The sequence below is a fragment of the Myripristis murdjan genome, chromosome 9, assembly GCF_902150065.1.
Source record: "Myripristis murdjan chromosome 9, fMyrMur1.1, whole genome shotgun sequence".
Classification (NCBI taxonomy): domain Eukaryota; kingdom Metazoa; phylum Chordata; class Actinopteri; order Holocentriformes; family Holocentridae; genus Myripristis; species Myripristis murdjan.
The window spans coordinates 32,299,529-32,320,139 of NC_043988.1; the positions used below are offsets into that span (position 1 = coordinate 32,299,529).

At 41.9% G+C, this 20,611-nt stretch overlaps 1 protein-coding gene across 2 annotated transcripts in view; it reads left to right on the forward strand.

The window, feature by feature from the left end:
• Window positions 1-20,611, forward strand: part of wdfy3 (WD repeat and FYVE domain containing 3) — a 150,144-nt gene that overhangs the window by 54,956 nt on the left and 74,577 nt on the right. For both annotated transcript variants that reach the window (XM_030059309.1, XM_030059311.1), the window contains exons 12-17: window positions 1,589-1,860; window positions 2,652-2,849; window positions 9,926-10,115; window positions 11,418-11,632; window positions 14,429-14,541; window positions 17,502-17,739. In XM_030059309.1, the coding sequence (XP_029915169.1) occupies window positions 1,589-1,860; window positions 2,652-2,849; window positions 9,926-10,115; window positions 11,418-11,632; window positions 14,429-14,541; window positions 17,502-17,739 (1,226 nt within the window). The remainder of the gene's footprint in view (window positions 1-1,588; window positions 1,861-2,651; window positions 2,850-9,925; window positions 10,116-11,417; window positions 11,633-14,428; window positions 14,542-17,501; window positions 17,740-20,611) is intronic.

Here is a 20,611-nt window from a genome sequence, read left to right on the forward strand (position 1 = left end):
TAGCTGTCAAACTGGCAGGTCACAAGCTAGCATTTGTTCTCATGTGCTGGAGCTGGTGCCTGGTGGTAATTTCCCAACCCAGAGGACGGGAAGAGGATGTCCTCAACATCCTGTGATTGGTGTAGTGGGAAGTCTCTGAGAAAATGCACTGTGCTGAGTCTGGTATTATTTTAATGCAGCAGGAAACAGCTGGCTCAGCAGAGCAGCTAATCATGGTTTTTACTTCTCTTTTATTCTCACTCCCTCCATTGACAGCAATATGCATGACTGTGTTTAAAATAATCCATTTATTTTGGTCAATATGATTAGCATGATTGGTAATCACAATTTTTAGTCTTAATGATATGAGAAACAAACCTATTTCACTGCACCCCTAGCGTCTAATGCATCTTGACTTGACAGAATCAAGATAAACAGTTAATGCAGTTATACAAAAACCTACCAATTATTGTTTTATTATGTACCAATTTGGTTTTATTTGAATTCAAACGACCATGCACATAATGTGTGTACTTATTCTGTTACCAGAAAAGCAGATGACATACAACTATCATTTAAAACAATTTTATGTGTTGTTCAAACATTTTCAGTACCAGAAAGCAAGGTATAAAAAACAAAAATCCATTGCTCTTGAGCAAGTTTTGGAACTCCTTGAACCTGCACTGCATTTCACCATCATCATTTGTTTTCGATCCCTGAGATTTTTGCTGCTGCTCACTCACTAATTAAAAAGTTCCACTGTCACAGTCCTTGACACTGGCAGGTTGTTTTTAGTTCCCTAAGCTCCCTAAGCTATCTGGGTTACAGTTTGATGTTTCAGCTTAGGTTACTTGCTAGTACAAATGAGAAAACTTTGAAAAAAAAATATAGAGAAGAACTCCAGTTTGTGCAGTGAGACAAAAAACCCAGAGGCTCTTACAAAAACATCTCACCCTAAGAGCAGAATGTGAGAGAATGTCTGGTTGATGAATAGAGACATTTGAATCAGGCGACAGACCCCAAATGGCATGAAAACTCAACGTGGAAGAGAATGGCACATAAACAAGAAAATGTAGAAATAAGTAAGTAAAATAAAGTATGTCAGTAAATCCCGGATGCAGGAAAAGTGCAAGGGAAGTTGTGACTTTTTCAGAAAATCTCATGTGACACATGTACCTTAGAGGAAGTTGCACGATGTATGTAGAATATATACATCTACCATTGCTATGCTTTTGAGAGATCTCTAGCTGAAAAAGGCTGAGAATCATTACTCAAAAGCAGTGGTTGTCAGAGTGGAGTTTGAAGAATGCCAGATGTCCCAAAAGGGTCCTCAGCAAAATGAACACTAGTTTAATTATGTTTCATTTGCTAGAAAATACCACAATTAGAAATATAAGAATGACTCCACATTCTTACGTGCAGTGATGACAGGAAGACAAGTCAGTGCTAAATGAAAAACAGCAAAAGTCTTCCATATGGGCTTGCTGAGATCAAAGAGATCCAGAGAGGTCTCCTAGATGAAAAGATTTGTGGGAACTGAGCTCCAGAGGACTGTGTTTTTAATGGCATGTCCTTCCTCTCTCCGTCCCCGTCCATCTCACCCTCTCAGGCCTTGTTAGCGGTGTTGCGGGAGAGCCACCGCACCCGGACCGTCTTCCGCAAGGTGGGCGGCTTCGTGTACGTCACCTCACTGCTGGTGGCCATGGAGCGTTCGCTGTGCCAGCCGCCAAGGCACGGCTGGGAACGAGCCAACCAGAACCAGGTGTTCGAGCTCCTGCACACCGTCTTCTGCACGCTCACCGCCGCCATGCGCTACGAGCCTGCCAACTCGCACTTCTTCCGCACAGAGATCCAGTATGAGAAGCTGGCTGATGCTGTAAGGTCTGTACACTGATGGAGCCCCTGTAGGTGTCCCAGTTTTTAATGCTCATTAAACTACTGCTGCCTTTCAGTTTGAGGAATTGCCTGCAATAATAGTTTGCTCTGTTTTTAGCCATTTAAGTATACAAGGAATACACTTGACATCAGAACCTCATTTTCATAAAGACTAATTTATAATCTATAATGCTGAAGAAAAAAGTACCTGCAGTACTTTCATATTGCAAAAGAGTCACAAGAACATCAGAGTCTAAAGAAATTCAAAGGCGGTGATCACATGACAGTTATGAAAGCATAAACGGCAGAGTGTAACACTGCTCTTGGACAGACCGTTTCAGTGTATTGATCCATCTGGTTACTAGATAATGGTAACAAGTGGCTTTTAAAATCAAACTTGAGCTATCACTCTAGACGTCACTGATATGCTATGAATTCTATTTTATTAGATTCTGACAGTTTGTCAGGTTATGCTGAGGTGACACTGGCGAGCATAGCGCTGTAGCTTCCAGTTGACCCGGGGTCAGCTGGAAGCATTGCAGAACCAACATGCCGCTTTCCGCTCTGCTGCAAAACACAATGATCAAGCTATATCGCTCCCAAACCATAGAAGACAATGGGAGTTCTGCTGCCTCCATTACTTGCCAATATTGCTGCCTAAAGTAGAATTCTGCTTTGGACTGGGATGATAGAAAACTTTTTCACATTCGGGTCATGTTGGATCATGTAGTGAAGCCTGGATTCCTCAAAGCTGTATCTAAACCCTTATCAAGATAATCACCTCATCTACCCTCCAGGCTCCTGGGCTGTTTCTCAGAGATCAAGAAGCTGGGTCCCACCAGCGTGTTCCCCTCCAACGCCCAGCCCTTCCAGAGACTACTGGAGGACGAGGCTGCGCCTGGGGGCTGTGCCGGAGACAGTGTTTGTCCCACCCTCAAACACTGCAGCAAGCTCTTCATCTACCTGTACAAGATGGCCACCGACTCTTTTGATAGGTTAGTGCCTCACAGGACCTGGACTCTGCTACTTTTCACATAATGATATCTGGAAAAATAACACAAATTATAGAGCACAGCTTGCAATGTGCTTTACAAAAACAAGGTAAAGAACAGCTCAAGATTAAAAAGAGGGAAGAAAATATTCAAAAGCAGGTCTATAAAAATGCATTGTAATATTGTTTTTGATTCATACAATGGTGCAGAATATGTTAATTTCAGCTGTGAGGGTCTCCACTGGCCTCCTGTAGCAGGAAGGATGTTCATGAAGATGGCAGCCGTCTTGTTTGACGGCTTTTCCTCTCTTGCAGTCAAAGCAGAGAGAATCCAACATCTGTTAGGAGTGTATATTGAACCAAATGCAGTTCATTTAGAAGGTTGTCATTTTCATGTAATTTGTCAGTCCAATTCTTCCAGCTGTTACATGAATCAAGATGGGTCTCATCATACTAAGTTACTTTTCCTTAGTGCATAAGTTACTTTGTCATCACTTAACAAGTTACTATTCGATCGTGTGTCAGCTAGCATCTGCCACCGAACAGCCTATGTCTCTTCAGATTGAAGCCACAGGGGAAACGTAGAGTGTTCCCTCAAGAACTTGGGAACATCAACCTCTAACAGTTCTTCAAGGAAAACCTTATGTTTTTTTTTTCTTGTGATGGATCCTAAAGTTCCTTCGCTCCCTGTGGATCTTAGTAGAACCTGCAATGAACCCCCGGTTTTCAGTTTCAGGATTCACTTCACTGTGCCTGGGGTGAAAGCGTGTTTTGAAACACAGCGCTGCTGTATAAATACAGGAATGTTTTGGAGTGACCTAAAAAAAAAAAAAAAAAAAATGAAAACAATTTCTGCATGTGTTGACACACTGAGGCAAACTGAGCAGCAGCGGTGTCTTGTTTATTCTTCAAGTTATGTTATTTTACAGGACGTGGGTGTATTGCTAGAGTGATGTTTGAGAAGGGAAGGACTGTTTGATTATGGCTAACATTATAATCCTGGATATTTAATTTACTGCACAATTAGCATGTAAATTAAATATTCAGCTAAATGAACTGCTAATTGTCTAACTTGATTAATGGTGCAGACCTACAATAAGTGGACACATCACTCATAAAGTCAGATTAGTCAGTTGCTCCCCCATGTATTAAAAATGCTGAAAGAGACCCACAATCCTGCTTCATCTCAGTGTGGTCATTCTGTATTTTAATCGCAGCGCTTTCTCGGTTGATCCCGTCATCTCAGACATGCATGGCTGCAGGTCGTCACAGCACCATGGCGGTTGAGTTGTTCCCAAACTCAACGTCATTTTAACCAAGAAGCTTACTGCGGTTCTGATTCAGCTGTGTGCAGCCGCGTAGTGTTGTCACAAAGCCAGAAGTTTAACTTCAGTACAAAATTAAATATTCAACAATTTATACTACTCCAATACCACAGCATCAGTATCAAGAAATGTCATGTAATTTGCCGTTGTTCTAGTTTTGTCAAACGGTTTAGACTGGGAGTCAGTTCAAGACATGTCAAAGTGTTTTAAACTGTTTCTTTCAGCTGCTCTGTACTGTCAAGAGCTAGTCTGCAGCGCTGCCAATTGCAATCTTTTTTCTCCTTTTAAATATTCACGTGTACATCCCCTAGAGGCTTGCAGAACATGTCACATGAAAGTATCGAGCTTTTATCAAATTTGATATATGTTGCGCTCTTTGGCGACGTCATTTAAGCGTTAAATAGATTTTGGTTGTGACAACACTACAGCCCTAGCCTGTGTGTAATGTTAGCTGGCGTCATGCATGTGCTCCAGCTGAAGCTCTGATTCTGTTTCTCCTGTCAGCTTTCCCACTAACAGCTTCTTTCCTCTCTTTTCTCTCTTTCTCTTTTTCTTCCTCTAACCTCTGGCACTGTCTGGCTGTACATCCTGGGTCTGGTCCATCTGCACATGGGTGTGTGTGTGTGTGGGTGTGACCGTGTGTGTCATTGCATACTGTATGTCTCCTTGCTTGTTTGTGTGTATGCACCTGTATGTCTTGTGTGTGTGTGTGTGTGTGTGTGTGTGTGTGTGTGTGTGTGTGTGCTGCTGCTGTGCAGTCGTTCGGAGCAGGTGCCTCCCTGCCTGACTCATGAGACCTCGCTGCCCTCGCCCTGGGGCACGCCAGCACTCGCCAGGAAGAGGTAGCTACAGCGCTCTGCCACTTTTCCTCACCCTCAGCCATCTCTGTCCATCTTCTTGCCTTTGATTTATACCAAGAGCGCCCACTACTGGCAAAGTAGCTGTGCAACTGTCTTGCAAAGTTTGAGCAAATCTTCTGCAATCTGCAAGAAAATAAAATTCAAATGAGGTGCGCATCCATCAGCTGAGTTGAATAGAAAAAATACGTATATATCTATCAGAAAAATGGAAGGCAAGAAAGACATAATTGGTATTGAGCAAGTTGTTATTCCTTTGTCACCTAATGTTGGCCAAATGAGATTTTTTTTGTGAGGACAAAAACAGATCGATTCACGCAGAAACATTTTGTTGCACTAATGGAACTAAAGGTCACACAATAATGACAGACTCCTCACAAGTGGCTGCAACAGTGACATGTCTTTTTGGTTACAGCAGACAGATACTTACTGTTCTTTTAAGAACATCCAAGTCTCTTCAGTTAAACCAAAGTTTTTTTGGTGCCTGTTTATATTCTCTGATTCAAATAAGTTTACTTCTTTTAATTTGATAATTCATATAAAAATACTCAGTAGAAACTCAGTTTCTGTCCAGATTCAGTTCAATATCTGTGTAAAGGAGGCAGAGAATTACTATGTAGTAAAAACTGCCTCTGCTGAAAAAGTCTGTGTGGTGATCAGGCACAATTCAGCAAGAAATCAAACCTCTCTTAGTTTACTTAGTATATCATATCTTAGGACAGTATATAAAAATAAATTGGTAAGTAAGGTATATATATTTTTTACTTATTTTGTGGCTGTTGCCACATAGTAGCCCCAGACAGAAATATATCTCCCCACCTCCTTGTGAAATGCTTCTTCACAGCTATTTTAAGGTTCAGGAAAGTGGACAGCATCAGCCAAATTGCTCTTGGTCTAAAGTAAGCATTTTTCTTCTCATCCCACTCCTCATCATTCTCCTGCACCTTCCCTTCCTTTCCTTCGAGTCTTTGCTGCTCTCAGCTGAAGTTGCCTGTGCACACACACACCCAGCCTCTGCCTCCCTTCGACTTCACTTTCAACTGCAAAAGTGAAAAATCACTTAAAAACGAGGGAAATCAGTGAGATGTTTTGAATGGATTTAGTGATCTGTAATGAGTGTCATTCTAAAGTTCTGTTTCCATTCTTCCATTCTTGGCAGTTAGAGGTGACATGGCCTGTGTCTTGTCTTACATTTTCATACCTGATATACTATAGGGGTTACATTATATGAATAAATTGTGATTGTGATTAAATTATATGTAAATTGCGATATTGACACAGCATTTACTGCACATTTCTTGCAGCGTATACAAAATAAGACTCTTGTTTGGGGAGGAATTGAAATGCTCATTGTTTTAAGATCAGCCATAGCCTGACTAAAATTAAATCTACCTCGTTGACATGAGATTTGATTTTCAGGCCAGAGATCCTCCACAGCACCAGAACACCTTGCGTAGGAAGGTTTGCCCCTCAGGAAAAAAAAAAATGCAGTTGCTTGCGATTTGGAAATTGCTGCAGTCATTATTTTGATATCAATATACTGTAGATATATTTGAAATTGTGCCTCCCTAATTGCTGCCATGGCAGGAAGTGGAGGGATACTGTGACTTGGCAGAAAAAGATGAGCATGTTTTCATAAAATGAGAGTGACACAACATGATCTCGTACCTGCCTCAATGTTGGTTATGCTGTTTGATGGGGATGTAAGATGTGCAGTCAAATCAGGTTATTTATTTCAGCTGACACGAACCTCAGGCTGAGTCATTGTATGTTGCATGCTGAGATACTTTCTTGCTGTCTCCTCAGTTTCCTCGCCTCTCAGTTCTCAGCCCCTTACTCAGCCTGTACATCTAATCAGGACAGGAAATTACCACCAGACAATTCAAGTAAACTTTGCCTGTGGTGGGTTTGTTTATCTGCTCGACTAGATGCTTCAGCAAGAAACCAACCATGACTTGGAGGTTCTTGTTTTTTTTTAAAATGGCTTATTATTGGATATGACTGGTGAACGTTGGCATACAGCAGCCACTGTGAACATGAACAATACAGTTTGGGTCCTGCCCCACATCCAGCCCCTCCAACTCTTTCTGCTGACTTCAGCCTTTCCGGCTCAGCATCTCTCCTGAGGGGGGAATTGCCACCCCACAATTTGCATTGCAGCAACATGCCTATTTTCTCTAATTGCTTGACTCCGAGCCCCAGCAGATCCCATCCTCTCTGCTGTTTCCACTGGAGGAAGGCTTGGTGTTTTAGATGAAACGGTAGCCAGCTAACACCTCGCTCTCTGAAGTATGAGGACTGCTGACTCAAGTGTAATAAAGTTCCTTGAGTCAAAGTGTCAAAGACAATTTTTGCCTTCACTCCGTAATCTTAATTATTTCCCACATGAATATAACAATGTCTCAATGAAGATGAAGTGTACTGAGGAATAATGTTTCTAGTGGTCCAATTTTCTGGTCCTGTTTTTGTAGGCATTAAGGCTGGATGTAAAAATTGTTTGCCATAAAAAAAAATGAACCGCCAAAGGTACACTCTGCAAGTGTCATAACTGCCGGAAATTCCCATATATTAATAATATGCAGGGTAGGAAGGAGGGTACCAATATTTAGGCCCTCGCCCTCCATCGGAGAGAGGGCCTATTGTTTTTGTACTGTTTCTTTTTCTTTTTCTTCTTTTTCCTATTGTTACGTCTCTTTGAGGCTTAATTTGACCCCCTAAACATGCTCAAAAACTCACCAAATTTGGCACGCACCTCCAGTCTGGCGAAAAATTCGATAAAATGGCAACTCGAACCCCCAAAGTGCAAAAATGGGCTCGCTAGCGCCACCTAGGCACAAAAAGGCACACGACGGCGGCCGCTGTGGCCCACAGGAACGTGGTAGAAAGACCAAACCAGCGCCGAAACGTAGGTCTCATCAAGGCCGAGATTTCACGCGCTCGCCCCCCCCACCTAAAACCAACAGGAAGTCCGCAATTTGCCTTTCAAAGTAAAAGTTGGGCCCCAAAATTGCCCGTTGAACAAAATTTATCTCCTCCGAGGCGGTAAATCGTGGCGGCTTGAAACGCTAATACATGACAGAGGATACCGTGCTTAACAAAAGTTCTGAAGGAATTATTATTAATCTGAAGCGTTTGGGATTTATAAGCCCTCGAAGTCGGCAACGCCGACTTCGAGGGCATCATTTTTTCCATGGAGTTTGGCGTGAAGAGGCGCACACTTGGCGCTAATGAGGCCCCTGGCGTCTAAAGTAAACATCGCACGGCTTTGAAAATTATGCCACACGAAAGAGGACGAAAATTCCTACAAAAATATGAAATTAACTTTTAAATTGGAACAAGTTTGTGACCGCTGTGAAGACTTTTCGACCATTTTGGACCCTGGTGTCCTCTCCTCTGCACTCTGCCCGGTCATGTGACTCACTCTAGGTAACGGACAGTTCCGCAATACACACCCATTATAAACCGTCAGCGGGAGCACAGAAAACAGTCAAACTTAAACTGCCATAATTCAAAAACGGTAAAAGATAGCAAACTGTTGTGAATACAAGAATTATAGAGCCGAGTCTTGTGACTCGTTTAAACTTCGAATTGCGTCTGTAACTGAAACGATGTCCGAGCGGCGTTACCTCAAACGGGTGTGGGTTTTTATCGATTTCTCCATTGGATTGAATGTACATTTCTCTGTCTGCCTGCATTTCGGTCTGATCATGACACAGCTGCCAGTACTCATGTATTAGCGCAGTACTCATGTCACTCACACACTAGGACATCCTAGGCTTTTCAAAATAAAAGCCCAAAACTCTTTCCAACTGAATGCAAAGACAAATACCCTTACAAAAAGGGAAAAATGGATGAAATGTCTGCACTTCAAACATCGTGGCGGACCGGCACCGGTGCGAGGGCCGACCAACGCTGCTTGCAGCTTTAATTTACTCTTACTGTTGCTTGTAAATCTCAAAATTAATCAGTAACTTTTACTTTTGTGACCCCGTTAGGTATTTTAAGAGTAGAAAATGGCCTTCAAATTATGATGAGTCATCTAGCAAAGTGGCTGAGAGAATAAAAAATCTCATAAGTCACAACGCAAGTTCATCAGCACATGTCTCGCAGATTAGGATGAATCTGAGTATTCATATAATCACATTAATGATGTTGACCCCCAGGGACTTAGTGGCTTGGTGGCGCTTGGGGGCCGATAAGCAAGTGAAGCAAAAAGCTATTAGATTGCCTGATTGCAAAACTCACAGGGTGCTGGGATGCAACAAGACGGTGCCGCAGCACGCTTTAACTATGTGGGGAGAGCCACACATTAAGATCAATATGCTGGTTTGCATGTAAATTGGCTCAATCTGTTACCTAATATGAACTTGAAATCCTTAAACCTGTGATTCTGTGTAGGCACTTTCACCCTCCTATTGAAAAAGCATATATTTCACATGTACTTAAAAAAAAAGCTTATTTTGTAAAAGCTCTGTATTCAATCAACAAATCACGTCTTCATCAATGGTTGCAGTGGCTGCTGTGTTGACAAAATGACAAACAAAAGATCATTAGTTTAATATCTCTTCTTTCTTGATGAAAAAAAGATAAAGTATGAATTTCTGTCTTTATGTGTGTTGAAGGTGAAAAAACGTACATGTTACCCTCAACGCTGAAAATCCCTCCAAGGTTCTTTTGTTCCATAAATGTTTGGGAGTGGTAAATGTTATAAGATTTATTGTGCGATTCATAATTATCCCTTGTTGTATAATTGTATCTTTCTTTTATCAGCATAAATTTGTGTCCTTTGTTAAAACACTTGGTGGGAAGCATACATGTTAAAAGCCGTGACTGAATGATTTTGGCTTGACTTAGCTTGAAGACCTGAACTCAGTCTTTCTATCTTTCTGCCCCCTCAGACATGGTTACTACGGTACGTCAGGCCCCCCCGCCCCAGTTAAGGCCCTGACAGACCTGAAGCTCCACCTCGCCAACTCCTCCCACCCTGCATCGTCCTCCTCCTCCTCTGACATGGTGGTCATCCACCCAGGGGCCGTCCTGGCCATGTTGGACCTGCTGCCCTCCGTCTCCTCCGACAGTCAGCCAGAGGTGAGGAAACACGCACAGGAAATGAACTAGCACATGTTTCCTGTCAGAGTGGGTGTAGGGGTTACATGCAGGGCAGGAAAATATCTTTTTTTTTTTTTTTTCAGCTGGCCACAGTGACTGGCACATGGCTAAAAACTGACCCAACCGCATTCACCTCTGAGCATTTTATGTATTTTGAGAGGTTTGGACTGAAATGGTTGTATTTATTTTATTTTTTTTAAATCTAGTATATGACCAAGTGCCCCGTAATTCAGCTTCATATTCATTCTGACATTTCATCTACAGTGTAATACAGAACATCAGCACGGTGTCACAGTTTAAATATGTGATGATTGATGATTCTTGGGTCATATCATTTCTCTGACCCCTGCACTTCTTACTACTGTTTTTTTATTTCTGGGAATCAAAGTTTTACTGATCTTTAATGTTTGTGACTGTCAAAGAAATGCTTAAACTATCCAAGAATCCTCTTCAGCTTCTATTTATCCACAGTGTCAAATCATAACAGAAGTTGTCTTAAGGCGCTTCACAGAAACCCAACAAATTGAACCCCATAAACCAAAATCTCCCCCATGAGCGAGCACTTGGCGACAGTGGCAAGGAGAAAAAAAAAACAAAAAAAAAACACTTTCAACAGGGAAAAACCTCGAGGTGGCCATCTGCCTCAGCCACTTGGGTAAAGAGAGAAAGAGAAATAGATAGAAAAAGGGGAGTGAGAAAAAGACAGAGCAGGAGGAAAGGGAACATAGTGCGGTGGAGAGCATAGTACAATGACAGTTTCACATAGAGATTTATAGTAGTAGTAATAATAATAATATAGGACTAATCATAGTGTAGAGTAATAGTAGTAGTGGGACTGAACAACAACAACAATAATAATAATGATAATTATAGGACTAATAGTGATAGGACTAATAATAACTAGATTAATAATAGTAGACGGGGGTGTTGAGCAGGATCATGGGGGCAGTAGGTGACTTGTAATCACAGATCCAGACTCTATGGCTCTGGAAACAGCTAAACCAGAGAATGGTAGGAGTTAAGTGCTATGTTCAAGAGCATTTTGATGACAGCGATGGGAGTGAGAGTGTTAATTATTCACCTTTCCCTTTCACTGTCCATATTTTTCTTAGCTGATTTGGGATTCATTGAGCACAGAGAACTGGTCAGGTTCTCTTGACTTCCAGGCCACCACTGCTCCTGTACAGTAGTAGACATGGCTGTGCTTCCATAATGTAAACATAATTTCATCATCCTCTTGCTCTCTTCTTCTTCTTCCTCCTCCTCCTGTCTCGTCTCCAGCATGCTCTGGATCTGCAGCTGGCGGTGGCCAACATCCTCCAGCTGCTGGTTCACAGTGAGAGGAACCAGCAGATTTTGTGCGAGGCCTGCCTCCACCAGCGGCTGCTGCAGCGCTGCAGCCAGGCTCTGGGCGATGAGGACCACCCGCTACACCCCCCACTGCAGAGGATGTTCGAGAGGCTGGCCTCACAGGCCCTGCAGCCTATGGCACTCAGGTAGTGACCATTTTAACTCCATCAGGGTCTAAATACCAAAATGTTGTTTGCTAATAACAAATTCTTACAACTAAGACGACAGTGTGTGGAACCCCTCTGTTTCCTCTGATATTGAACCATGTCTCCAACACAAGTATCCCTTTGTAGTTGTGTATAAACTTCAATTATCTACAGTTAAACCCTGAGCACTACATGCCTTCAGCTGTAGCCACACTGATCCATCACTATACAGATTTCACAGACTCATTCCAGTCTGTCCATTTATTTGTTTTGGAATTCCTTTGACGTAGCTGTGTCAAAATCTTTGAATGACAGCAGAAAAAAATTAAAGCCACTGCATTTTGGTTAGTCAAGAAGAAAGGATTATCTTGTCTCTGTCAGTTCCAAAAAGAACAGTGTCTGTGTACTTTACTGTCTGTCACAGCACAGATCCAATGGAAACGAACATGTCATCAACAAACACTTTTCACTGAAAAACAATTAAAAACAGACACTGACAAGACAAGATTGATCAGTGTGGCTGACCTATAGAACTATAACCAACCCAAGTCAAATCTTAGTAATCTAATCCTAACCCATAGCCCAATCTAAACCTGATCCTAATTCTCACCCAAACCTTAATCCTAAACTAACCCTTCAAGAAGTGCCAGCAAAAATAGCCCCACTTGTAAAAGAAGTTCTCACTCCAAATGACTACAACTCAAACACTTTCTCTTGAGGATAGAAGTACAAGAACATTTTCATGTACATGTAGCAGAGGAAGATGAGAGTCCAGCCTCACTGGAGCCGACACGAAAGTAACTTTTATCCACCAGCCATTCTGGCCAAAAATGAAGACATCGCTTCTACTATTCATTCAGACAGACAAGTTTTTAGGGTGGAATAAGGTGTCCAGATGAGGGTTGATTACCTGCCCAAGTTAGAACAGGCAAACCGTACCAGCTATAGTCAGATTTTGCTGGATTTTTTTTGTTACTTTTAGCAGTTCATGAGCCATTATCAATCCCCAGTAGCAATTTCCTTTACTGATTAGCTCTTCAGTGCTCCTCCACTAAATATTGGACAGAAATGAAAACCATTACAGATGTGTGGAGTTAGTTTCCTTGTGCAGAAAAAGCATAAGGGCAAATAAATCAGAAGTTATAAAATATGAAGACTACAGCCCACAAAAAGAAGAGGAAAATGACAGATATATTACTGATATAAAAACAATGATTCACTTCGCAAGAAAGAAAAAAAACCAAACTGAAGCAAAATGTCAATCAGCGATGCAGCTGTACCAACATGGCAACAGATCACAACATGGTGTGAAACTGTAGAACAACAAAATATGTAAAATGACAATAACTTCAACATCAATCTGTGGGGTTTCATTACAAGTTCAGTTACCCACAGATCCAAAAAGAAATAGTGCTGGGCTGAGTGAAATGCCTGTCTGCAGGATGAGCCTTTCATAATAATGATACACACCATTTTCTTGGTGTTTTTATCCAAATTACCTTACCTGACAGCGCCTCACCACTGAGCAGCAGAGGACATCTGAGGTGAGGTCAGATGATACCACCACGCAGGGCCTGGGTAATCTTTTTTGACAGGTTTCCATACGTGAAGGTGTTTCCATGGGTAGACTTGGATGGAGACGAGAGGGCTGTGCGGGCAGAAATGAGTGATTCTCATTTGCCGCTTGACTAGTCAAGTGAGATGGGAGGTTGCGGAGGTTGGGCTTGAGGAGCGAGGGAAAAGTCATTTGACTTGCTCGTGGTTGGTTTCTTTCATATGGAAATGCAGCCTCCTCGGGTGATTTTTACCCAAACCCTACTGGAGGTAAACATATCTCGAGCTGTCAATCTGTTTTCTATCCTCTCCACTCTCCTCTGCCTGACTCATGTGCTGTCAGTCTTCGTTCTTCCTCCCTCCCCTCCATGTTTTTGCTCACTCTTTGTTTTCTTCTCATTCTGCCTCTACCCTGCCAGTGTCAGTCAACAACTAAGCCCCAGAGTCTCTTTGTCTTCTTGCTGTTGCTCTGAAGCTGTCTGGTTCTAGCCAGCGGTGTCACACACTCTACACTGTGACAAGTGACACGAACCATCTCTGGGACAATTGGCATTCACGTCACACACATGCCAGTCAACATTTGAAACGAACAAATACATGCCATTAACCTGGAAACAAATGTCAGAGAAATTGTCCCACTTGAGCTGCCTGTAAAATTGCAAAGTAATCCCTGACATAACATATGCAATTTTATTCAGAGCACTTTACAATGCCTTGAGTACATACAGTACATTTTTATCATTAGCACGGGGCAGGAAACAACAAAACCCGGCAGTGCTGATGTTGTGCTTTTCTCTGCGCAAGACCAAAGCTAATCAAAAGTGTTGTAAAACATGCATATTGATAAGGCTGTGCTTGTTAATTATTAAAGGAGTATTAAATAATTTATGACCCATGTTGGTGACCAGTATGAATTACAGCAGCATCAATACAACTTCCTCCTCATACAAGTCTCTGAAGCCTCACCCCTCACATCCCCTTGAGTTTCAGTGGCCTGGAGTCGATACAAACAACAAAGTCACATTTTCACAGTAGAAACAAGTAACCTAACTACTTAGGGCATAGATCCAGGAGGAGTATCTGGTGAGGAGGTGATATATAATGATGTAAAATATTGTGTCTTTTTGGTTCTTGCTTTTTAGCCTTTGTATTGGAAAGGAATCATACTTATTGCCCCTTTAAAACTCTTGGGTTTGCTGTTTTTTTTTCCATGTGTGTGATTCTGTTCATATTCCTCTGCAGGGAGTTCTTGCGTCTCGGAAACCCTCTGAACTGTGGCGCCTGGGACAAGAAGCTGCTGAAGCAGTACCGGGTCCACAAGCCCAGCTCTCTCAGCTACGATGCCGAGATGAGAAGTAAGACAATCAGCAGCTCTTGTTCTTCTTCTAATTGCACGTGATCTTCAGTGCTCAGTAGGGAAGGAAACACAGTTGACTTTGTTTAAGGCTTCTTTTTCCATTCAGTCATGTTGATACCAAAGGCGTTGCTTTCACTTAGCCCAAAGGAATGCCTTCACCGCCCTTGGCAGAGTCCCTTCAGATCCCAAAGTGGGACCCTATTCTGACATAACAGCTGCAGCTGGAGAACATTTCAAGTGTTTGAGACATTACATATTTGTTGACCACTACAATAACACCAACTTAAATGTGACATTCTCAGTGATAAAACTGTAGAAATCTAACATGTTGCCATGTAAAAATTGTAGTAATTTTTCAGAATATGTATTTGGCTTTGCACAAGAAAACACTGGCATTTAGGTTAATGTCACAGGCTTCAGATTTGCTCTTTACAGCCAAAAGATATAAGACAAATAATAGAATATAATGTTCTGCTTTAATAGTGGAAATGCAACTGCAACTCATAGAAACTGTAAAACAATATCTACCAGGATCTATATGAAACAGAACATTTGGAGATTGCAAGATTTATCAGTGTCTTCTGATAATTAGCAATTAGCAGAGCAACCAAGGTGGGAATGTTGCCAGATTGTAGTTGCAAATTCTCATTTTAGTTCTAATTCAGCTCAGAGCGCAGTGCTTAAAACACACATCAGCAAAAAGATGCGAGAACCGAAAAAGACTGAAAGGTCTGTGTAGTTAACAATGCAATTCTCATCATTACATTTGTCAATGCAGTGGACGCTGCGGGCAAAAATGACAGCCCTTTTACTACTGAAAGCACCCCATAAATTGTTAATAGATAAGAATTAGAGTGCTTATTCCACAGCAGTCCCTCAGTAGGATTATGAAATGATAATGTCACTCGAGAGCCATTCCCATCTGCCACAGTGATACTAGCTTCCTCTTGGGAGACAGGAGAAAGTTTCACTCCCCACTAAAAGCTTGAAAAAAGGCCATCAATCTCTTCTAGCAATTCTACTCTTTTTCTTTGCTCACTCTCCAGGAGCTCATTCGAACGCATCCTGCGGTGAATAGGCTGTGATTGCAGGGGATGACTTCCCCCCCTCCGTTTAATTGCCGGTAGAAATGACTCGGGCTGTCTCTGTGATGGAAAGGGAATGATTCTGTAGGTTTTCTAAAAGGTTCAGATGATTGCGTAGCCAGTGGTACAGTATGGCTTTACAATGCTATGCCCCACTGGTGCTACATACGACCATTACATTTAATCCAGCAAAGCTCATTTCCTTTGCATAATTGCCTCAATTCAGTTGGCGGTACGGCCAATCAAAATATATCACTGAAAGAAATTATATATGTTGAATGCATGCAAACAGATAACTTGCAGGCTGTGGACTATTAGGAATAGGAATGACCTGCATTGGATTGTGAGCCAAACAGGAAACCAGTAGAAGCAGTCTTCTTATCTTCTGATTAAAATCCAATTATTGTGCAAATTTGCTGTTTAAACAAAGACTGGGGTGCAACTGTGAAGCTCATAGTAATGGTTTGTTGCCTATTAACATCTGTTAATGTTTGTAGTTTTGTGGGCACCTCAGTGTGTCTTAATTGCTTACTGTCTCTCCTCCCAACTGAGAGTGGATATTAAGTCCCTACTAATTACTGCTATTTACAAGCAGCGACTGTTGGAATACACAGTGCCATCTCTCTTTTTCTGTGAGAACATTCTCCACCACGGTTTATTAGCTGCCATTGCTGCGTGGTGTAAACCTTGCTTGGATCTAATTTGTCTCTGCCAACTCTGCAGTCTAACAAATAAAGGAGGCAGTAAATGTTCTCAGTAAAATGTGAAATATTGTGCTGGAGTCCATGAGTACACAGTGGTCCTTGAAAATACAGACTTGGTTTGACTTGATTTAGTGCTACCTACTCTTGAAGCTTGTGATAATACTCAGTAACTTTGAAGTTGTCCTTGACCAGAGCCAGCTGACAGTCTTATTAACTTTGCATTAAAAAATATCTTCACTTAAAACTGTAGTTCACTTGGCAATACACATTGGAACCACGTGTAAAAAAATAAATCTCAGAAAGTGTTTCTGTTAGAAAGTTGGTCAGTAAAATTTAATAAAACTTCTCTCGCCCTGTTGAACTACACTGGAAATTGCTTACTATTTCTGTTCATATAGATCTACAGTAGTTGTTTCAGTTCAACAGCACTGTCATTTAGACCTCTCGACAGGACAAAAGAATAACTTTTTTTTTTTTTTTAGAATAAGAATCCTTTATTGTCACTGTTAACATTGTCACCAACATTACTGTGAAAATTGGTTTAGCAGCTCTACAGGCAGCGAAAGCAGACATTATATAAATAAAAACAGTGTAATAACAATATATACAGCAATAGTAATAATACAGTAATAATACACATCAAGTAACTCAGACATAAACAGGGCTCCTAGATAGTTGGTTACCAACCAAGTGGATGGTAGAGAGGACTAGCCTCGCACAGCCATACTCTGATTTTGTTTCCGCTTTAATCTGTAAAAAGTCTGTTATTTTCAAACCATTTGGAATATCAGCGGCAGCAACAGATGCTTAAAAAAAGAACACGTTGGAGGTGATTTGGTAATTGGCTTCTGTTTGTGAAGTCTGTGCACTGCTCTGTGGCTCCTCTGCGATCAGCTGTCGCCATCACCTGAACCACATTCATAGTTCTTCAAAGGTCACCGATTGGTCTGGTGATTGGGTAGCTTCACATAGATGCTTTGTTATGAATGCTTGCAGATGGTTTCAGAGTCATATGAAAATTATGTCAAGAGATCAGCTGGCTGTGTGAGATTAAGAGAGGATGAGCCTACCAGCCAAAGCCAGAATTGCTTAGTTTTTTGCAAGTAATTGAGGTCTTTTTGCTAAAGTCACCCGTCCTGAACCTAACAGAGTTCCCCTGTCCCCCACAGACAGCATGACCATGTCCATGGAGGGCTTTGGTCCCGACAGCGTCTTCACCACGCCGGGGGAGGACAACAGCCAGTACCGCATCAGCCGCAGCCTGGTGCGCTCAGCCGAGGGCAGCACCGTGCCCCTCACCCGAGTCAAGTGCCTGGTGTCCATGACAACGCCCCACGACATCCGCCTGCACGGGTCGGCCGTCACGCCTGCCTTCGTGGAGTTTGACACCTCGCTGGAGGGCTTTGGGTGAGTCAACACTGCTGCCTACAACAAAATCTGTGTTTGACTCTGACCCTTGTTGTTCTGAGGGGCCACAGCACATGATTAAGGTTTGCTTGTGTCAGTAGTTGCATGACATCCTCTTCGATCGGTTTGGAAGATTGAGGAAAGTCATGGGATTTTGAAAAGTCTATTCCAGACAAGGAAAGTTAGGACATTTAATAAAGTCATGCAACATAATGGGATTTTGTCCACCTCAATTAAAAACAAACAAACAAACAAAAAAAATCAATAGCTAATTATTCACCAAATGTAATACTTATTTTCCATTATGTTCACATTACATTCACTCTTCCCTTCATATTTAAACAGAGTAATAAACATTATTAAACTTCTGAATCCGAAGTTTTGGTCAAGGATAAAAATGTGTATATAAGTCATCCGAATTCAACATTGTAGTCATGGAAACTTGTGGAAAAGCCAGGGAATTTGAACATTTAACAGAGAAGGAATCCTGGTCATTTAGTCATTTTTGTGTTTCTATCTTTATTTACTCCGGGAGGTCTGACTGATCATGCACAGTCTTTGACAGCAGCCGTCTGCTTCACATTCATGCGGTAAAGCACATAGTCATTCCAGACAGCTGCCTAATGCAGCCGCAGTCTTCTGCTGTTCATTACTGAGTAGCTCTGCCACAGAAGGTGGGTGTTATGTGCCTTGCTTAGAGCCACCTTGACTGTAGCTGTTGAGTCACTTCACTTTGGCCTCCAGTCACAAACCTGCTTTTCTCACTCCTCTTTGTCACCACTGCCCTGTTTTAATGCATTACACCAGTGTAACAAAAATACTCCAACATGCTGTTTGCTCCTCCTTATCGCTTTTTTAGCCCTCTGTCTTCAAAACTGCCTTTGGATTGATGTGTAGCCCCAGAGGTGAAGGACTTAAACTACGTTTTTACTGCATTCACAACAAAATATAATCCTCTTAGGCTAGAACTTGTTTCCGATTTTTTTTTTTTACTTGTCTGTTCTTCAGTGGGTTGTTTAAAAAGAGTGACATCTTCATTGTTTGTCCCCCATAAGCCGAAGAATGGACAAGTCTGTGTTTCATGCTTTTAAAACCCCGCTCAATCATCACGTTTACGCACAACAGATGAGGCCCATTTTTCTGAAAATCACCCAGAAATCATTCTTTGTGGAGCAATTTTCCTCACCAGTGATGAACATTTTACTGCATGCATGTATTTTTCTTTTTTCCCCCTGCATGAAGCAATGAAGTAGGTGTTTTTTTTTTCACAGTAACACCTGCCCCTGTCTTCACGGGAGACAGTTTTTCACCTCCTGCCATGAAGCTGTGCATACAAATGGACTTATTTTCTGCCATTTATGTCATGTGACGGCCCGTGCCTGTGGGTTGTGGGTGCTGCTGACAGGCTCGGTTGCACCCGTTCTGCTGCTCTCGCTCGTTTTTTTTGTTTTAGTGACTCCATGAACATTACGGCCAGTGGAAATTATGGCATGAGGGATGTGACCTTGGCATTGTCCACACACACGCAGCCACACACATGGCACACATGACACACACCAACAGTATATGCTAGGTTGACACACAATAAACAACCACTCTTTTTTTTTTTTTTTTAATTGTTCATTAATATTCATATCGGGGAAAGGGAGAAGTCTTGTAGAACTGGGACAGAGTTTGGAGGTCATTGTAGACATTTTTGTCATCTAAAGGTAAAAGGTCAAAGGGTATTGCTGTGATCACTTGAGAAGCATTGAAATATCAGGAAGTATTAATTTTATGGCTCTCAGAAGGAATATTCTGTGTTAACTTAAACTGTGGCTAACTGATCCGCTAACAAGCGCCCATGGGGATTTCAGAAGGCTGTGTGACTGACTGTGTGACCTTTTTAAAGATAAACTGTGCAGTATGTGAATATATATTATACAGTTAAAGACCAAGGCAGAAAATGGATGATGGATTTGACTCATTGTTATTTCCACCGTCTCCTACACTTTTGGCCCCTGGTCTTTTCTTTTCTTTTTACATGCGCTCAGTTTGGATGATTTTCCTCTCCTGTCAGCATTGTGCTCTCCCAGCTTTACAGTCCTGCGGTTTCTGCTCTGTTGTGCTGCTGTTTTCCCTGTCAGGTTTCTCCTCATCCTTTGCAGACGTCAAGTTCGGCCTTTGGCCACGTTGTCATTTTTGTCTCCAGATATTCCTCGTTTGAGCTTCCAACCGGCCTCGTCCTTGTCTGTCCCTGGTCAGCCCTGGCTCAGTTGTTCCTTTCATACCACGAAACATGCTGATTTGTAAATAAACTGTGAAATATTCTTTATTCTTGGATGACAGCAGCATCGGACTGGACTGCTCATTGTGATTTTTTAGATGTATGTGTGCGTTTATAGAGCTTGCTTGAATTCTTGTTGGCATTTAATTAATTGAGCTCAGCATCTCATCTGTGCTCAGGCGCTGCCAGCAAAGGCTGTCATTACCTATGTGGGCTGCTACAGCATTAGCTGGCTATTGTACTTCAATCTGATTGTCGCTGGTTTTTAGGGACAAATATACAGCTGACCGCACATTATATAACTCCTGTGGGCAGTTTTCCAACTTTGCCAATCAGTTCAGTTCGTTTTGGTAGAGTTAACACTCGGCCGTTTGATTGTAACTCTGATTTTTCAGAACTCAATTACAGAAACGCCCAGTTTTGCAGTTCCTTTCGAGCATTAAAGCAGCAGAAATCAATATAATAATCCACCGTCTACAATTGGAAATGACTTTGCTGTTAGGGTCAAATATAATCTATACATGGGGAATGATTGGTGCATATGTGCGTCTGGCCGCTGCTGCAATATTTCCTTCGTCTTGTCAAGACGCGGCTGCAGCCCCACCC